Source organism: Penicillium mononematosum, assembly GCF_028829835.1.
Source record: "Penicillium mononematosum strain IBT 11891 chromosome Unknown utg000005l:1.0-9366267.0:1.0-9372171.0, whole genome shotgun sequence".
NCBI classification, from domain to species: Eukaryota; Fungi; Ascomycota; class Eurotiomycetes; order Eurotiales; family Aspergillaceae; genus Penicillium; species Penicillium mononematosum.
Window position 1 is genome coordinate 5827808 of NW_026643275.1, and position 19140 is coordinate 5846947.

The 19140-nt window shown below is 50.2% G+C and overlaps 5 protein-coding genes across 5 annotated transcripts; 3 read left to right on the forward strand and 2 right to left on the reverse strand.

Annotated features, from left to right (window-relative positions):
• Positions 1–443: 443 nt before the first annotated feature.
• Positions 444–7137, forward strand: N7519_010390 (putative tRNA-splicing endonuclease; the record flags this gene model as incomplete). Its single annotated transcript, XM_057297163.1, has 4 exons — positions 444–466; positions 531–6828; positions 6892–6978; positions 7042–7137. The coding sequence occupies 4 exons, from the start codon at positions 444–446 to the stop codon at positions 7135–7137; spliced, it is 6504 nt and encodes a 2167-aa protein (XP_057145045.1).
• A 956-nt stretch (positions 7138–8093) lies between these two features.
• N7519_010391 (uncharacterized protein) lies at positions 8094–8948 on the forward strand (the record flags this gene model as incomplete). The annotated part of the gene is made up of 1 exon (XM_057297164.1): positions 8094–8948. The coding sequence occupies one exon, from the start codon at positions 8094–8096 to the stop codon at positions 8946–8948; it is 855 nt and encodes a 284-aa protein (XP_057145046.1).
• A 448-nt stretch (positions 8949–9396) lies between these two features.
• On the forward strand, positions 9397–11137 carry N7519_010392 (uncharacterized protein; the record flags this gene model as incomplete). The annotated part of the gene is made up of 5 exons (XM_057297165.1): positions 9397–9538; positions 9601–10534; positions 10560–10582; positions 10619–11038; positions 11067–11137. The coding sequence occupies 5 exons, from the start codon at positions 9397–9399 to the stop codon at positions 11135–11137; spliced, it is 1590 nt and encodes a 529-aa protein (XP_057145047.1).
• A 1495-nt stretch (positions 11138–12632) lies between these two features.
• On the reverse strand, positions 12633–15237 carry N7519_010393 (putative G1/S-specific cyclin Pcl5; the record flags this gene model as incomplete). The annotated part of the gene is made up of 4 exons (XM_057297166.1): positions 12633–14263; positions 14337–14414; positions 14576–14944; positions 15165–15237. 4 exons carry the CDS (start codon positions 15235–15237, stop codon positions 12633–12635), a joined length of 2151 nt encoding a protein of 716 aa, XP_057145048.1.
• A 1335-nt stretch (positions 15238–16572) lies between these two features.
• Positions 16573–18149, reverse strand: N7519_010394 (putative aminotransferase; the record flags this gene model as incomplete). The annotated part of the gene is made up of 7 exons (XM_057297167.1): positions 16573–16628; positions 16675–17182; positions 17243–17320; positions 17380–17700; positions 17787–17916; positions 17969–18002; positions 18068–18149. 7 exons carry the CDS (start codon positions 18147–18149, stop codon positions 16573–16575), a joined length of 1209 nt encoding a protein of 402 aa, XP_057145049.1.
• Positions 18150–19140: the final 991 nt, after the last annotated feature.

Below are 19140 nucleotides of genomic sequence, written 5' to 3' on the forward strand. Positions count from 1 at the left end.
AGCTGCTTCACCGCCCAGATAATCTGCCAATGACACTTCGGCATCTCGGGTTTGCTCTGGGGATTTTTGTTCGCCATCTCCTCCTCGTTTGCTTTGGCTAAACATAAAGAAAGTCTCATTCTTTGAGGCAGAAGGTGTTTTAAATCTTGTCGCCTCTCCACCGCCTCTTCCGTCGCCGAAGTCTCAGCATATCGTGGTCAAATACGGCTCTTGGTTGCGAGGCCACTCCTCGCTGCTATCAACATTACTCTGTCCTTCGTTTGAGCCTGCTGCCACTTCATTCGATTCTCTCATTGGCAGTTGATCAAAGCCTACGCAATCACTTTGATATCGGTGTTCCTTCTCGACAAAACGATGTACTAGCTGCTTTATCTATGGGATGAAGGAAATGCACCGCTGTCATTTCAATTCAACTATCTCCACAATTCGAGACTACACTCGTCATGGAGTTTCTGGCTGCGATTAGGTAGGCTCGGAGGAAATACTTCAAGGCAAATGAGCTAGAATTAACCAGATTCCGTGTTGCACAGAGAACTCAAGGCCCTCCCGGAGGCCACCCACCTCTTCTGTCCGCGGAAAGACGACGACGATCATGGTCGCTACGAAGATTTAGAGCAAGTGGATGAAGCGGGAAAAGCAATTAAGGATATCGTGGCCGAAGCAAAGGCTCGAAGGGAGAGTTTTCTCTCCTCCATGCGCATCCTTGCATACCACAAGGATGGCGTAGAGGACGATCAAAACTGGATCCTGGGTAAACTAGACGAGTCGCTGGAGAAATGTGACCTATGCATCAAGCATTATTACATCGGCAAGATCTGGCTCATGGACTTGCTGAAGGAGGAGAACTATCACGAAGATGATATTGAGGCATTTGCTCAGAGAATCGATGAGTGGGACATTCGGAGAATCACTCGCAACTTGACAACAGCCACAACACAGTTGAAGCAAATCCCATTGGAGAAGATTAGATTGGATGTCTTGGACAGGGCTGCGTTGCTGTCAATATTCGAGACACTGAGCTGTGAAGCCATGCTGCGCAACGAAAGCCTCCTGCAGGAATATTTCGATGAGCCATTCAAGCTCATTCAAACAAAACGAAGCTTGAAGGTTTCAGATTATATTCCTGCAGTCTCTCGCTTTCTGTTTGATTCCGATCAATTCAGAAGTTTCTGGGCTGTTCAGTCATGGACGCGATACGCACGGCCTCCCACCACTCAAGAATTTGAATGGGCGGTACGCGATGGCTTGTTGATGGGCCTACGAGCTGCCTCACAACAACCACCGCAATTTGCAGTGATTCAGAGGCTGTGGCGAGGCATGCAGCTTGTCGTCCGCAAGCTGCACAAGGAGCAGATCACTCATCAGCTCCGGGGATTGGACATAGATCCCTGTCGCCTCTCCGTGGATCACCTTGCCATACCTGCGCCGAGCTTGCGGTTCCTTCTCAACACCATCCAGTTATTCCTTGAGAAGGCCCCTGTTGACTTCTGGGATGCTATGCAAACCATTTCTCCTCAAGCAATCATGGAACATACATTTTACAACACACAATTTAATGCATTTCTCCTCGAAACCTCCGAGGGTGAGCCTTTCGAAAAATCCGCATTGAAAGACATGCTCTCCTGGATCAATCCCTTCCTCGGCTCCCTGAAGGGCGCCCACCAGCCATCTGCCTGTCGGTTCTTGACATTGCAATTACTTGGCCGCCTTCAAGATACCCAATACCCCAATTTGTCAAGGTATCACTGCTTTGATATTGGCTTGGCCAGCCTCCTTCAAACACTACGCCGCTTCACGGAAAATGAGTCTTCCCGGGGTACAGTTACTCGGATCGTGTTGGCAGAGACAATGGGAGTGGTTGGTGATACAATCAGCACAATCATCAAACCCCCGACTTTTGATGTTGAGCGAAGTCGGCAGGAGGATATTCTCACGCAGTGCATGGAAGTTGTACGCAACACATTGGCATTGGAGTGCCAGTCATTGAAGACTGATTATGAGGCACTTCTGAAAGACGGTACCCTCTCACATGGAGTATCTACTTACTCGGCGCCCATTTGGGATGCTGTCATCAAAAACCTCCATCGGGATAACCTGCCACTGTCAAGTTCGGCACTCCTAGGAATCTTGCCTCTGGTGGGGTTGGAGATGTTCCCCACGAAAGGAGAAGGGAACAAGGAGAAGACCCACTTCAACATGATTTATGGCCATCTCACCAACCTCTCATGTCAGATCATCGGACGTCTGGCAGACTTCCCACCCGAGCACCTCGAAACTTTGTTCCGAAGTCAGGATACCAGTAGCGCTGTGATTTCGGCTCTGTTTGCCGCCGACTATGACACCTACACGGCTGCGGTTGACCTGATCAAGGCCGTCAGCGGCCAGTCAGCTCGACGAGATGCAATTTCTCACCTTCTCCAATCTTCATTCACGACCACGGTCTACGGCCTCAGTTGGTCATTCCGTCGGATCTCTTACATGAAGACGTTTGCGCCAGCCCCAAGAATGCTATACACTGGTACAGACATCGTAGAGATATTATGTGACAGTCAAACCGGTATGCTGCGAACTCGTAATCTCGCTGGTCGCCGGGAGGTCATGTCGTTGCAAAGGCTCTGGGAGTATTTGTGGCTGGCATTGACTACGATCTTTGATGAGACCGAGACATGGCACCTTCGGGGTAATGATAAGGCTGTCATGCTCGAATTTTGTCGTGACACGATTCAATTCGCGGACCTTCTCTTTGATCAGTATGGTGTGTTCTTGGGAGCTGTAGGGAATGCGGATTTGGGCCAGACCTCTGCATCAGAAATTTTCCTCAAGTCACCAACTGCCACCATGAGTGCCATGGTAAAATGGCTTAGGTTGAAGGATGAGTTCCTGGCAACGACGCTCGTAGGGTTGGTGGCAAAGCTTTTACGGAGGCTGGGTGGGATGAATGTGACCACTGTGAAGCCAGATGCATTGAGCTTTATTGAGGGGGTTGCTGTCAATGGCACAATCAAAACAATACTCAATCAACGTGAGAAGGCAGAATTAGTCCGCTCATTGGAGGCGTACTATAAGAAACCCGTCGTCACTGCCTCAACTGCTTCTCTCAAAAAACAATCTTCGATCACCGCTTTTGCCAAACCCTCTGATATCTCGAGCCCCTCCTCTCGCATCACCAGTGATGATGATTTTGATGATGAGAATTTGACCGACCAAACTCTTCTTGAATTGTCTTCTTCTGTGGAATTCAACAAAGCTCGCCTTGCCAACCAAGCCAAACGGGAAGCTGAAAAGGCCGCCAAAATGCGATCTTCAACGGCTGTCAAGCATCGCCCGGAGATGTTCACTCCGGGCATGTTTCCCAAGTCAGTTCCCCGTGTGCGATCCGACGATGACACCACCCACGTCTTGTCTTTCCGTGAGAAGCGCGAACGGGAAAGGGAGGCCAAGAAGAAGCGTGATCAGATTGAGCTCGCCAGGCTCAAGAAGAACATGCCCGCATATGGCGTTGGGGAGCAAACAGCCGAACAAGGCTCTGGCCTGAAAGGTATTGGTATCAAGGGTAAAGATCATACAACCCCCGCAGATAGCATGATGGTTTCCTCTGGTGACGAGTCTGATTCTGAGAGCGAAGATGAATTAGACAAGGAACTCTTTGGTTCCAAACCGAAGAAACCCGATGCTGTCGCGGCTTACGAATTGAGCAAAAAACAATCCCTTCAACAGCAACCCGTCAAAAAAGTGAAGCGCCATCGGTCTGTCAGGGACATGCGAGCTCGCCTGGCTCCAGATCTCGGTTCTCTTCACCACTCAATCCTCTCCTGGGACTTTTTCGCAACCGGCGATCTTCCTCCTACCTCGGACCGCACTGATTATTCCTTGGTTTCAAACACATTCCGCACACCCGATGACTATCAGAGAACATTCGAACCTTTGTTGATTCTCGAGGCGTGGCAAGGTTTCCAGCAGGCGAAGGACGAAGGTTCTTTCCGACCCTTCGAAGTCAAAGTCATGACCCGATTGGCTGTTGACTCGTGGATCGAATTCAGCACTCAGCCGCTCGGTCTTCCTCCCAAGGATTTCAGCATCGGTGAAGGTGACTTGGTCCTGTTCTCCAACTCGCCCAATCTCACAAGCGACCCGAGTGCGCCCCATGTTCTCGCGCGTGTCTGTGGTGTCAACCGGAAGAACAAAAAGATGGAGGTCACATATCGGGTCAATCCTGGGAGTAACAAGTTCCTGTCTTCTTTCGGGCCGGGAACTGAGGCTTGGGGCGCAAAGATCACTTCTTTGACGCCAGTGGAGCGTGAATATGGTGCCCTGATGGCGTTGCAGTACTATGATCTATGTGAAGAGATTGTCTTGGCTAAGCCTTCACCTCTTCTCACTTATTCAGACGCAAGGCTGCAGACCATCATGGATAATTACTCCATCAATCGTGCTCAGGCAAGAGCCATCAAGTCAGCTGTTGACAATGACGCGTTTACTCTCATCCAGGGTCCTCCTGGTTCAGGAAAGACCAAGACAATCATCGCACTTGTCGGAAGTCTCTTAAGCGACGTGCTTGGAAAACAGGTGTTCAAAGTTAATGGTGCCCCCGTTGCGAGAAATGCCCTCTCGAAAAAACTACTCCTGTGTGCACCTAGCAATGCCGCTGTCGACGAATTAGTCATGCGATTGAAGGATGGTGTGAAGACGACTCATGGTCGCCAAGAAAAGGTCTCTGTCCTTCGTCTAGGAAGAAGCGACGCGATCAATACCAAGGTGTTAGACGTTACCCTCGAGGAGATGGTCAATGCCCGTCTGAACCAGGATCCCAGCAAAGGAAACGGTGTCGACTTGCAGAAGCTCTATGAAGAGCATAAGACGACTGATACATCATTCAAAGAGCTTCGTGCGCAGCTCGACGAGGCGCGAGCGAAGGGACTGCCTCCCCCGGAAGAGCTGGAGCGCGAGTTTGACTTGATGAAAAAGAAACGGTCTCAACTGAGCACGTCCATCGATAAGGCCCGTGATCAGAACCACACGCTGGCCCGCAATGCTGATATGCATAAACGGCGGGTCCAAGAACAAATCATCAACGAATCCCATGTCATTTGCACTACTCTCAGTGGCTCTGGACATGAAATTTTCCAGGGTATGAATGTCGAGTTTGAGACCGTCATCATCGATGAAGCGGCACAGTGTATTGAACTCAGTGCTCTTATCCCACTGAAGTACGGCTGCTCGAAGTGTGTTCTTGTTGGTGACCCTAAGCAGTTACCTCCAACTGTTCTGTCAAAAATGGCCTCCAAGTTCCAGTATGAACAGAGCTTGTTCGTCCGCATGCAGAAAAACCACCCTCAGGACGTGCACTTGCTGGATATCCAGTACCGTATGCACCCGGCCATCAGCCATTTCCCCAGTGTGACGTTCTACGATGGCAAGCTGCAGGATGGACCGGACATGGCTAAGCTTCGCCAACGTCCCTGGCATCAAAGCGAGCTTCTTGGTCCTTACCGATTCTTCGATGTTCAGGGCATGCACTCATCTGCAGTCAGGGGTCACTCTTTGGTCAATTACGCAGAGTTACAAGTAGCCATGCGACTGTATGATCGTTTGATCACGGATGTCAAAGAATACGACTTCGCGGGCAAGATTGGAATCATCACACCCTACAAAGGCCAACTGAGAGAGCTCAAGAACCAGTTCACTCAACGATACGGCGAAGACATTCTGCGGAAGGTTGATTTCAATACGACTGATGCTTTCCAAGGTAGGGAAAGCGAGGTCATCATCTTCTCCTGTGTGCGAGCATCCAACAAGGGTATTGGTTTCTTGGCTGATATCCGCCGTATGAACGTCGGTCTCACCCGTGCCAAGTCATCGCTTTGGGTTCTGGGCAACTCGCAGTCCCTGGAACAGGGTCAGTTCTGGAATGGACTGATCAAGAACGCGCGGGAACGAAATGTCTACACGGAGGGTGATATTATGAAAATCCTGGAAAAGCCGCAGTTCACTGGCTACAAGGAGATTGAAATGGTTGACCTTGACGCCCAAGAAAGACCAGACTCTCCCGACTATGAACCCCCTGCACCGCAAATCTCTCGACCTTCATCAGCCTCTATTGGACTTGACTCGCGCTCTGTCTCGGTCTCTGCCTCTGGGCGCGGTACACCCCCAATTCCACGACCTGATGGACCTTCTGGGGGACCTAAGGGTTTAGACCCGACGAAAATGTGTGGGATATGTGGAAGCGCCGACCATTTCACTCACAACTGTGACAATGACGAGGCAAAGGCAAATGCTCGAGGAACCTGTTTCCGCTGCGGTCAGTCTGGTCACACCAAGGTTGCCTGTCGCGCTGAACGATGCCTTGAATGCGGCGAATGTGGGCATTCGTCCCTCAACTGCAAGTCCACGAAAGTTCTTTCAAAGTTCGAGAAATCTCGCCTTGAGAGAGACGAGTTCAACCTTAAGCGACGTCAAGATTCATTCACTGAGCATCAGCGAGAGCGCCAACTGGGAGGACACAATCCCAAAATCCCTGTTGTTCAAGCCACAAATTCAAACCCGCCAGCGAACGCTGTTGATAATTCCGCGAAGAGGAAACGTGAAGAATCTACTTCTGATGGACCACAAGCGCAACGTCCTCGTACAGGGCAGCCTCGTCCCCCAGTCAATGCTCCAAGGGGCCCATTGGGACTTGGCCATCCCGGTCTATCTGGTCCCACTGCTCGTGGTCCGATTGTTTCAAGGGTCAGTGGCCACCCCGGCCTTTCTGGCCCCCCTCGCGACAATCCGGTGGCCAATGTTCGCAATGGTTCGAAGGGCCCGCCAACCAACGGCCCACCAGGAGTGAGTTTTTCCGCCCATTAAATAACTGGCTTTCATGTATGCTAATAGTACACAATTTCTTAGGGTCTCATCAAACCCTCTCGCGATGGCCAGGCGTATCCGAGCGAAAATGACCCGACGAGGGCTCCGCCGACGAGGCCAGGACCAAATGTAAGCGTTATGCTCTTGAATTACTTTCGTTTAATTACTCATACCGATTTCTTATCAATATAGGCTCCCAATCCAGGTGCTCCCAGGCCCCGACCCCCGATGGTACGCAAAAAGAAGGAGACAGATCCTTTCATCCGACCCAAGCCAAAGCGCAAGTAAGCGCCGCAATGCCAATCTCGATGTACTTGTGAGCATCCACATGACGCTATGTCATGCCTGTCACGCAGTTGAACAAATAGTATCAAATACCAATGATGAATCTCATCTTGACATGTATCTTCCCTGGTCTTTCCAGCGTTACACTACTACCCACCTTCGGGTCCTCTGATCACTTCGCCATGTCATTCCTTCCCTCAATTTACTTTCCGAAAGAGATGCCTCTTTGTCGTCTACGGAGATACATCCAGATCCTGATGTTTCCGAGGCACAGGTTATCGGCCGCTTATACCCGTGGACGGTCTTTATTCTTACATAGGTAATGAGGATGTGACCTAATCAATCGATCTAGATGTAAGATGTAAGATCAGCGCATCACCACTTGACGACTTGTAATGCTATGGAAGAAGTAGAATGAGCAAGACGCCAGAATACGCGTGTAGGGTTGTTCGAGCGATTGACTACACTACCTAGGGATTGATATCTGTTAATCATGCTTCAATCTTGGTATTATAGCTGCAATGGTTAGTTATATCTTTTCCGACATTTGTGGCATCTTTTGCAGTATCTTTTCAGGTTCTTTCATATTATTATTGATATTTATTGAGGCCTAGGGAGGTATCACCTTATTCATTTCTCATTCATTCTCACGCCCCACGCATTTAGATCTCTGCCAGCCTGAGCCTTGGTCTTTTTCATTTATTTTCTGACAAGTAATTGTCCAGGACCGGTGTCATATTGGCCAAGAACAGCCAGCTATACTTGGACCCGGAGACCGAAGGAGAATCAGTGGCGCCACTGGCGGCTAGAGACTGCCGTAGGTGGTGACGTGACTTGATCAGATAAGATTGCTATCAGCTGATGTTCTCCGCACTTCTACTTTCATTCTGCTTTCTTCTTCCCTCCTCTGAACCTCTGGAAATTATTTCGATGCCAACTTGTCTATCTGATTAGCCGTCATGATGGTCTCTCGTTCGGCCTCCATCCTCACTGGCGCTGTCGCGCTGCTTTTACCCCTTGCGGCCCACGGCTTTGTTGTCCCACCTCCAGACAATCTCCAGGCCTTCCTCGGTGCACCAAACAGTGTGGACCAGGGTCCAAACTCTAACCATGTCGAAGACCAAAGTGCCTTAAACCGCCCGTCCTGGTTTACCTCGACTCTGATGGCCCGCCGTTTGCTTGCGTTGTCACCCTCTGCCGTCATCTCCACCAACTTCCCTGAATCCATCCCACCCTCCGCACACGCCCCCTCAGATGTTGCCGGTCTCTCTATCGCGCTCCGCGAGTACATTGCCGATTGTGATGGATCCCTGCCCTCGGATGTGTCTCACGATGATAACGGCGATCCAACAATTCTTGGCCTTCGAATTGGAACCACCTTTAAGAATATTGCAGCGGGGTCTAATCTCAGTCTCCAGTTAGACTGGTGGGATCACCTTAATGAGGCTGGTCCGGTCTATCCTGGTCTTCCTCTCAGCCCGGCTGCTCTACCTCGGGTCACCCTCTTTGGATACTTGGATTACCTCCCGTCCCCGCTTCCCGATGACGCAGCTGCGGCCCTCGAAAAGTGTTTCCTCGAGCCTCATCCTGATGCTAAGGTCTGGCTACCTGGTGCTTCTTACTCACCTCATGCGAGTTTCTGGGCCCGGTTGGTGGTCACCCATGCTTACTGGATTGGCGGGTTTGGAGATGTGCAGCAGATTGGGTGGATCAATCTCACGGAGTGGCAGGGGATCCGACCACACGGCAGTGTAGAGGGCGTTGGTGATGGAAGAGGGTGGCAGGATGTCCGTTTGCCGGGTGAGAAGCAGTAGAGAGAACACCTAGGTACTTTCTATAGGGATCGATGAATGGCATAGTGCGGCGCAGTGACGATCGCATGAGTTTCGTTTTCTTTTGCATTACTGCGCATGCAGCATGGATAGCAATTAAGCATATCTCTGTATCTCTCCACCCTAAACGAGTTTTACGAGGTATCTTTGAGCTCTTCCTTCTCATTCGTCCCCCCTAGTCTTATCTGCATAATGCAGGCTTATCATTCTTATCATCCCTGTTGTGCACGGGACAGAACGGGGGGCAAATCTGGGGATTAAGAAGACGTCGGACCTGCATTTATTTTGCTCTCGCTATCTTATGTTTTGTGTCGTTGAGCTGTTCCGCTTGTGTGGTGGTGAGACATCAGCCTATACAACGAAAACTTTCGGACCGGGGTTCGAACCCTCCTTATATTAGAACACCCATCCCACCGATTCATCTTCAATTATGGAGTTACGCATCTCTAGGCCGCATATACGGGTCTCACAGGGCGAGTCTGCATTTGCAGCAGGCAATGCACGATGGACAAACCGTGATCTGGACCCGATTGCCAAAAATGCGCGCAAATGGGGTGTATCCAGTATAATAGGTACAGCACTTGTGCTTATCTTTGGTAAACACCAGACTAGAGCTAACAGAACATGTTGTTAGCATATTGGATCTCCGATGCCTTGCACGCAGCAACCTGGCAATTCGCCAGCGGTATGATTGCCGTCGGCCTCACCTACCGTGAAGCTCTGGGCATTGTCGCCTTGTCCTTCTTCATCATATCGTTGGTCATCGCAGCAAATGGTACTGTGGGCGCCATATACCATGTTCCATTCCCTGTGATTGCTCGTGCCAGCTGGGGCTTTTGGGGCTCATATATCGCCATCATCTCGCGAGTCATCCTTGCCATTTTCTGGTTTGCTATCCAAAATGTCAACGGCGGAAATGCTGTTCGTGTCATGATTGGAGCAATCTGGCCAAGTTTCTTGGACCTTCCAAATGCTATTCCCGAGTCACAGGGAATCACGACAGCCGGTATGGTCGGGTACCTGATCTTCTGGTTGATCCAGGTCCCGTTTCTCTGCATGCATCCAAACAAGCTGCGCTGGTTATTTACAGTCAAGTCGATTCTGGTTCCCATCGCTTGGATCACTATCTTGATATGGTCGTTCGTCACCGTACAAGGCGGTGGTGAAGTATTCGCAAAGCAGGCTCCGACAGTCACCGGATCCAAGTATAGCTGGCTGTTCTTGGCCAATATGACATCGGTACTCGGCAATTATTCCACTCTTTCTGTCAACATGTCTGATTTCACCCGCTACTCCCGCGTCAGTCCCCGGTGGCAGCTCCTTTATATCCCTATGCTGCCTATCGTATTCACCTTCTTCTCCTTTATTGGAATTGCTGCCTCGTCCGCTGGTCAAGTTCACTATAACCTCTCTTCTATCCCGTGGGATCCAACAGTCCTGATCAGCTACTGGTCCAATCGCGCGTGTCGCTTTTTCGGCGCAGCTTCCTTCGCACTAGCCTCCCTGGGCGTCAACATCTCGGCCAATTCTCTTTCGGCCGCTAACGATTTCACCGCACTGGCACCAGGGTATATCAACATCCGGCGAGGGCAGATCCTATGTGCCTTGCTGTCATGGTGTCTTGTTCCCTGGAAGATCCTTGAATCGGCAAGTAACTTCCTCTCTTTCATGTCTGCATACGCCATCTTCCTCGGTCCTGATTGCTGCAATCATGATGTTTGACTATTGGGTTGTTAACCGCCGTCGATATGACTGCCTCGCTCTATACCAGCCTCATAACCCGAGATATCGCTATACATTCGCTATCCCGGGCCTCTCGGGCAAGAGTATGTCTGGCACGAACTGGCGCGCCGTATTGTCTTTTATTGTGGGTGTTGCACCGAGCCTTCCCGGGCTGATCAACGCTGTGGACTCTCATGTCGATGTCGGTGTGGGTATACATCCGTATGAGTTTGGGTGGCTGTTGGGCTTTGTTGCCACATCTATTGCCTATCTGTCGTTATCATGGCTATTTCCCGCGCAGGAGACTCGGATCGACCGGGCTGTTCTACCTGACGAGATATACGATAGAGGTATGGTGGTCGAAGGAAATGGAAGCAGATGCCCCAGACGGGAAGGATGTGGTTCTTGATACACAGGAGAAACATATGGATGTGGAAAAGGCTGTCTGAGCTTTCTTTGATATTGATGTGAATATCCATTTAGCCCGGGCTGATATGAAATGTTATATTTGACGATACCATGTTGCGCTCTTTAATGCATTTTTCAGTGTGCCCTTTTTATCTTCATGTTGCTGCCAGAATGGTTATATCGTGTCTGATATTTAGGGCAGTTATATGGTCACGTGGTAGCGAGGTGACCGGAAGATGAGTACAGTGGGACCTCCGAAATATTGGGCTAAACCTTTGTACCACGATATACCGCCCTCCAAATTCTGCCGGTTCTGCCAGTCTAAAGCTCCTAATATAGTTAGCGTGTAGGCACGTGATTCAGCACTAACGGTTAGCAGTCAAAGGTATGTACCCAAGGAGACTACTAACAAAGGCGACTAAAAAGACATTTAAGAAGACTACCGGAGAAGACTACCTGAGAAACTATTAAGATGACCACGGCCGGATAAGCAGCCGACGATATATTCTTGTGACAGTATAAAACGAACAGGCGGTATATAGGGCGGTAATATGTACAAAGGCTTAGCCCAATATTTCGGAGATCCAACTGTACATCTTCGTTTCTACAAGTACATAGGTTAAGCATTTGCATCCATATTTGACTTACCAGGGGTATTTCATCAAATCAAGCATCGGCGATATGCGAGGAAGCAAGAAGACCTTGTTAAAGCGCACCCTAGTGTATTGATTAGTATTGGATCAGGTTTAAAATTGGTCGCAGATAGACATGGGACTTTTGTCTGCATATGCTCAAGCACCCCAGTATTGGAATAAAAGTACGCAGCTCCTTGCAAAAACCAATCTGTGAATGATATGTGCTATGCATAAGGGGCTCCACTCTATACTTAGAAACAGGGCTAATGCCTGGGAATATTTCCACAGCCACATGAGCCACAGCCACACCCAGCCATTGTTGATGCCTGGATGACTCACAGCGGAACCATCCATGGATGGATTTCCCATTCCAAGGTTGGAAGGTTGCACGGTCAGACCTCCTATCATGTGCCTTAGAAATACGAGGGGAGCCGATATCGCTGTTAAGCTGTATTTGGATTGACTATCCTATCTGAGGGTGAGGAACCCTCGGGATGGCACTTATACCATCCCCTAGATGGATGAGTTGATACAGGTATAATCAGGGCAGACGCCCGCTTTCCCCCAATAACCAGATAAATAAAAGACCATAACCGTCCCATGCCGACCACACTCCGTGCGCAACCACAAAAGTAGATAAAAGAAAGGGGGAAAAGTGAGAGAATAGATGCACGATGCAAGTAGAAGACACGCCAGTCATCACCACATCGTACACTTCGTGGGAATCAAACGCCCAAGTCCCAATACGTACGACCGAGTACCCGATAATAGGGGTATGTACAACGGGGTCAGATCGCCGTAGGGAGAAAAAAAAACACAAACAGAAAGACGGACTTTTTTCTTTTTTCGCCTCACACAAAGGAAATAAGAAAATAAGGAAAATCCGCTAATAAATCGCAAGTCAATTCAAGTACTCCGCAACACGGAGGCTTGGGTTCAACGCGATCTTGCGTGCTTCGCTGCCACAGCAGGCGCGTTTCATGCCTGCTGGTCCAGAGACTGAGCCAGTCTGCACGGGGGTAATGGAGGACCCATGTTGCGCCATGAACGAGCGTGGAAACTGTCCATCAGGCAACACAGTGTGATCTCCGGAGGTCCCGAGGTTGATCAGATGACGCACATGGTTTTGGAGCAACAGATCGTCGGATCCAGTACGTCCACGTTTTCGGCACTGGCGCCGTTCGGGCGTAGCGCCGGAAAGTTCGCAGAGACTCTGAGCGGCTTCGCTCAGGCTGGAATCCAGGGAGAAACTAGACAGGTCTGGGACCGAAGTACCCATGGAACTAGGATATTCAGGAGAGCTGTAGACGCCGACCAGACAACTCTCGTCAATCGGAGAGGCGATAGCCAGAGTCTTACGGGACTCCTTGAGGGAATTGCTCGTGCAGCGCAACGTAGCCTTAACAGCCAGACGGGCTGGCGCTGAGCCAGAAGTACCGGAGGCGTTGGACGAGACTGATGACGACCGCGAAGAGCGGGACGACAAGGTAGAGACATCCGAAACCATCGAGTCAGGCGACGATGCCGAGGAGGTCGAGCGAGCCAAAGATGACCGACGGGTCGCAGCCGGGTAACCATCGAACGACTGAGTCCGGGGGCAGAATGAAAGGGGCGGGCGCTGATCGAGTGTTGATCGCGCCATGCACGCATTCTGCGCCTGGGACATGGCCGTACAGATGGATGGGCGGCGGGTGTTATAAGCAGCCACACTCGCAGCAGGAGTGGCGGACACTTGAGATTGGGGGGTCATCTGAGGCGTGGGAAGCATCATAGGCCGTGGAATACTAGGCATGGCCAAGTTGGCATAATCCATGCGCGGAGTCGGCTCCAGGGTTCGCGGAAGACTCCGAGCGTAAGTCGGAGTTTGTTCGCGCGACGAGGAGCGCATAGACTCATTGATTGGCAGACTGCGAGGCGAAGGGTATTCTGAGAGACCGAGATCCATCCCACCCATTGCCGAGACTGGGGTCATGGGCTCTGACTCTACAAGGTCCAATTCAGGGGTGAGTCTGGGTAGGACAGTCTGCCAGCACTGACCTTTAGTAACCTGGGGACCACCGGCACCGGGGGTCAGCTTCAAGACCAAATCAGTCCAGCGCTGAAACGTTGCTTCATCGATGTGCAGGCGCCATCCGACAGCCTTGAGGAACATAAGCTCATTCTGGTTAATCTCGAGAGTATTAAGCCCAGAAATCTTGCTCCATGCACGAGCGGAGTAGTTGCGATCCTGCAGATACTTTGAAGCGAGAATCAACGCTGCCAAGAACATCCGGCGTCCACACTGCATCGCCCGCAAAGACGACTGATCCCGAGGCTGCTCCTTGGTGAAATCATGCGTGGGCACGTGCGGCTTGACTTTAATCAAATAATACAAGGCCACCTGCAAGGTACTGTAGCTAGTACGCGAGCGGCGGAGTGTCTCCTGGATAAAAGTGCGGAGAGGAAGGACCCCTTTAGATCCGGTCGCGGCATCACTGCGGGACGCCGCGGCGGAAAGGGGCCAGATGGTTTCAACGATCTGTGATGCGGTGTCTTAAAAGGAGGGGGGATATCATTTAGCTGGGTGTACATGACGTACGTGAGGAGTCTTTTTTTTAAGACTTACCGACGAGGTTGTCGACGAAGTTCACCTTCCGTTCCGACTGCCGTAGCAGACATGGCGGAGGGCGCGCACTGGGGGGCGCTAGAAGAATAACTGTTAGTGCGCCGAGGGTGCGTTCGCAGCTCGGATGGCACTACACCGTCCACCTTGGAAGCAGGTCCCTTGACAAAAGCCCGGGGGCATGCTCCGTTCGGATTTCTTCCCAACTGGCTACTATTCTCATTTTCCCAAATCACGTCAACCGGGTTGGTCGATGTCGATGATATCGAGCTCTGCGAGGAGACGCAATCCAGAGAGAATACAGATGAGGAAGAGGAGGAGGCGGAGGAGGAGATCGAGGATGCATAGGGGTGAGCGTGGTGAGACGCTGTCAATTGAGAGCTTGGGTTTGAGAGGTTCATCCCCAAGACGTCCATCCCTGACATATCCGGAAGTACTGTGGAGTTCATATAGGGCGTTTGTGTGAACAAAGTTCAAATGAAGAACAACCGGATAAAAAGCGAGATGGTCCGATTTTTGGAACCGTAGTGTCAAGATACCGTTAAGCAGGGAACCGGGAACGAGAGCCGAGGAGACAGAAGCCGTCTTTGCGACGAAAGGCGACGGCAGACCTTTAAACGTAGAGATCCAGGTTGATAACCAGATGTAGAAGAATAAGCGGAACCGCCGGGTGTAGCGGCTAAAAAGAGATCAAAGGGGAAACAATCAACTATAAAGACAAGAGAAGGAAAACGTATTCACGATCCGATCAACCAAGTGCTTCTGATATAAAAACCAAAGCAGGGGCACGTGGTAGTATGACTCTTTTTTTCCGAGTGTATTAGATGGAACCAGAGACGGTGACGATGCGGAGGTCGGTAACAGCAGCACAGGCGATCGGAACGGATGAATCAATAAGGTACATTTTGAAATGAGTCGTGTGATAGAAAAGAAGTTATATCAAGGCATCCAACGGGCCGTGGACAGGCAGAACCAGGCTGGTGGCTGTCTGAACAAGGCAGTCGTTGAAGCGGGCTAGGCAGAGAGGGAGGCGAGAGTCGGGGGGGGAGAGGAGAGGCTGAGGGGGAGGCGAGATGTGTTAGCGGAGGAGTCAGAAGGAAAAGGAAGGCATTTATGGAACGACATTACCTATGACTCTTTTCAAAATCTGTTCTTAAGTTGACTAAGAGAGGGGGGCAAAAATGGGAAGGGGAAAAAGAATAGTCACACTGTGGCGAGAAGAAGTGGGTGGCGGGTTAGGAAGATGCCGGGAGGCGCAGGGACCACACGTATATAGAAATAGAATATAGTCAAATATTCTACTTCTTTTGTATATATATGAATCCTAAGTAGAATCGTAGAATCAGGAGAGGAACATTGTGAAGATGGTGTGAGAGGGAAAACCCGGATGCGGCGAAGAGACTCCGAGATAGGAGAAGCCCTGGAGTGGTACGACGGTGACTCACGTTTCTATCAGCTTTTTGTTATATATACACCATTAAATATACTATTAATATACTATTAATATGCTATTATATTCTATATTAGATAGTCTGATATCTTGTATCTTCTAGATATTCTATATCTATTGATCACTATGATATTATTATCATTATCTAGGCATAAAACGAACTTGGAATGACTTGACCATGCAGTGGCACCTTACCTAGGTATGTCTGTGTAGCCACTTATGTGATTTAATCTTATTTTGAGAGAAAAGTACCATTTTAACAAATCAGCAAGGGAAATATTCAACAATAACTATAATCCATCCATTCTTAAGGTTCTCTGTAAGCACTGTCCATGTTCCACTGAGTCATAAAGCCGCTTGCCACGCTGTCTTCGCATCTTGGCCAATCCACACGCGGCTGTTAGGCTGTGATCCACTATCATTCCCATTATTCCACCATTATCTCTATGCTTATTGGTTGACCCTGCGATCGGCGTTGCTGGTTGGGGTTGCCTGCAGCCTTCATGGAGCTGGGGAACCTTGGGAGTTCTCAACTCAGATGACCTCACGGTGGGAACTTAGGCTGAAAACAAAGAAATGTTTTACAAGGTCAGGCTTCAAGTTGGATTTCTCGAAAGTTCGGACATCCGTTAGAGATAACTGCAGGGCAGGTGGCGAAATATGCGGTCTGTAGTAATGTAGTGGGAGAAAGCTTGGAAACAAGAAAATCCTCAAAAATGGAAAATATCTCCATAGCATATAGTGATAAGTAGATCCAGGTAGTTATTTTGCACGATGCACATAAGCTATCTACAACGATGCAAGCACCTCTCGCAACACCTCTACCAGCCCCCGTACTTCGGCCTCTGTCCTTGTTAGTATCGAACGAATCCAATCGAGCTACCCACTCACCGGTGTTATAGTGCAGGAAGCTGACCCGCACCACCCCATCCTCCACATCCTCCAATCCGCATACGTCGGCCAGTAGCCGGTGACTGTACATATGGCCGCTGCGGAACCCAAAGGCCGATCGACGCTCAACCTCCTCCACAAGGCGCTGGCTGCCCACTCCCGGCACAACAAAACTAATAACAGGCACGCGGAGCTCCTTACTGGCCGAAGGTTCACCGATAATATCGATCCGGCTATTAGAAGCTAGGAATTCAAGTAGAATCTGCTGTAGCCGCTCTTCGTGCTCGGCCATCTGGGCCCAGGTCCTGCTAGGGTCGGAGCCAAAGTACTCCACAACCTCGGTGATACTCTGTGTAAGCTCATAATTAGCCGATGCAAGGTTGAGCTTCAGGTCTAGTGTATCTGTGGGCTTGAAGAAATGCCCCAGTGACTGGATCTGGTCGTGAACGCGTGATGAGGCATATAGTTGTGCCAAGTGTGGTCCATACACCTTGTACCAGGAGAATGCCTATGTAGTGGGGTTGATCAGCAATGGACCAGTCACCCAAAGGTTTTGGGTTGCAATTACATAGAAATCCACGTCCAACGCCTTCACGTCGACCTGACGATGCGGAGCCAGGGCCACTCCATCCACACACAGCAGTGCCTGTATATATGTCCGTGCGAGCAAATGCATATAAACCAATAGATTTCGTAGTCACCCACACGAGGATAAACATGAACCACGTCTGCTATCCTTCGGATATGGCTGATAGTGCCAGTGATATTGGAAGCATGTGGGCATGCTACAAGTCTGGTCTTATCGGAGAGCAGGGACTTCAACTCAGCCGGCTCGCACACTGGATTCTTTGGGTCGGAAGCAGCCCACCACTTTACGGTCAAGCCCAACCTCTCTGCTATATGGACCCACGGGGAGGTATTGGCCTCATGGTTGAGTTTGGAAAGAACCAGTTCATCACCAGCTTGGAATTTAAGCGCCGTAGCGAGATTGTGCAATAGCTGGGTGGTTGAGATACCAATACTGATCTGTTTCCAATTTCATGCGTTAGCACCCGAAGTTTGGCAGTTCTTATATTTCTTGGGAAGTATGCGCCATGGCTTATAGTAGATACCTCCTCGGGCGCGGCGTTGATGAACCCAGCAGCCACTTTGTATGCATTGTCGTACGCATTAGTCGAAATCTGGGAGACTTTATAGCTGGCTCCGAGCTGGACGTTCGTGTTCAGCAGATAAGAACGGATGCTATGGCCGCGTCAGTATATAGCAATCTACAATGAACGCCGATGGGACTAACGAGTCAGCCACAGTATCAAGAACCTGACTTCCGCCTGTAGTTTAACAATCAGCACAAATCTTAAAGTTACCGCGGCTATAAAATGGAGGTCCACCTCACCAGCATTGTCCATGTACACTTGCTCCTGTTGCAGTGCAGGGAAGCGAGAGCGAGCTGCCGAAATATCGAGAGCAGAGGCCATTTTGAATATCGTCTAATCCACTTGATATAGCTTGATAATAGCTGCACTATTTAAGGTGGGAATTATTGCAAGATATGAAGGATATCTGTCCAATTAATAGTTGTCTGGCATAGGGCGTGCTGAGAGGGGTAAACAGTGGAGCTGGTAACGGATTTACTCCGGTCTCAAGCTACATACTATGTACGTTGTGTTTGGATACCATTCCATCTCGGGGTTCTGAGTTGGGGACATGCCGACTCTACATCATAGAGCTTGCGGCCAGCACATCTACATGAACAGCCCTGAAGAAGAAGTAGGTTGCTTCACTCAAACAGCCACGCGCGGTGCCCGCAGTCATCCCTAAATAAAGCAATGGAAAACGACGTTATGCTAGAATAGTGCAGATAGACGCCAATCCTTGGTGAACCGTACATGGGCAGTTCTACACATAGCCATGACATGGAAAACATGAATTAAATGCGAAGATTTTCCTTCCATCGGGTATATGTATGAAATCCAAACCAACAAAACAAGCCCCTGCAAAAACACAAGAAAAACCCCGAGAGAACCACATGAAAGCAGCCATATCCACAATGAAGATCAATAATTCCACTACCGGGAACGTGAGTTCGCTGCCCCAGCTCCACGGGGGAGGCATCGTGTACGACACACAGCAGGTATTTCCGATCCGGCACGACAACAATCTCATGTTTCTTTGTGCGCATTCGAAGCAGTTTCACTTCCCCGTCCTCGTCCCGGTCAACACCATCGCCGTCCCGGTCCTCCTCACGTGCTGCGCCCGCCTCGTTCCCATAGTCGTAGTTAACATCCCAATGGCTGTCACTGGAGCGCTGCACAGTGGGCGTGGGCCGCGATAGCGAGATACCCAGTGCCTCGGCACTGGAGACAAAGGCAAAGATGTGGGCAGCTAGTGTCTCGGCTTGCGAGGGTTGGTAGGGCTGTGACACGGCGGGCGAGGCAGGGGACGGGTCTGTGGGTTGGGCGGCGGAGA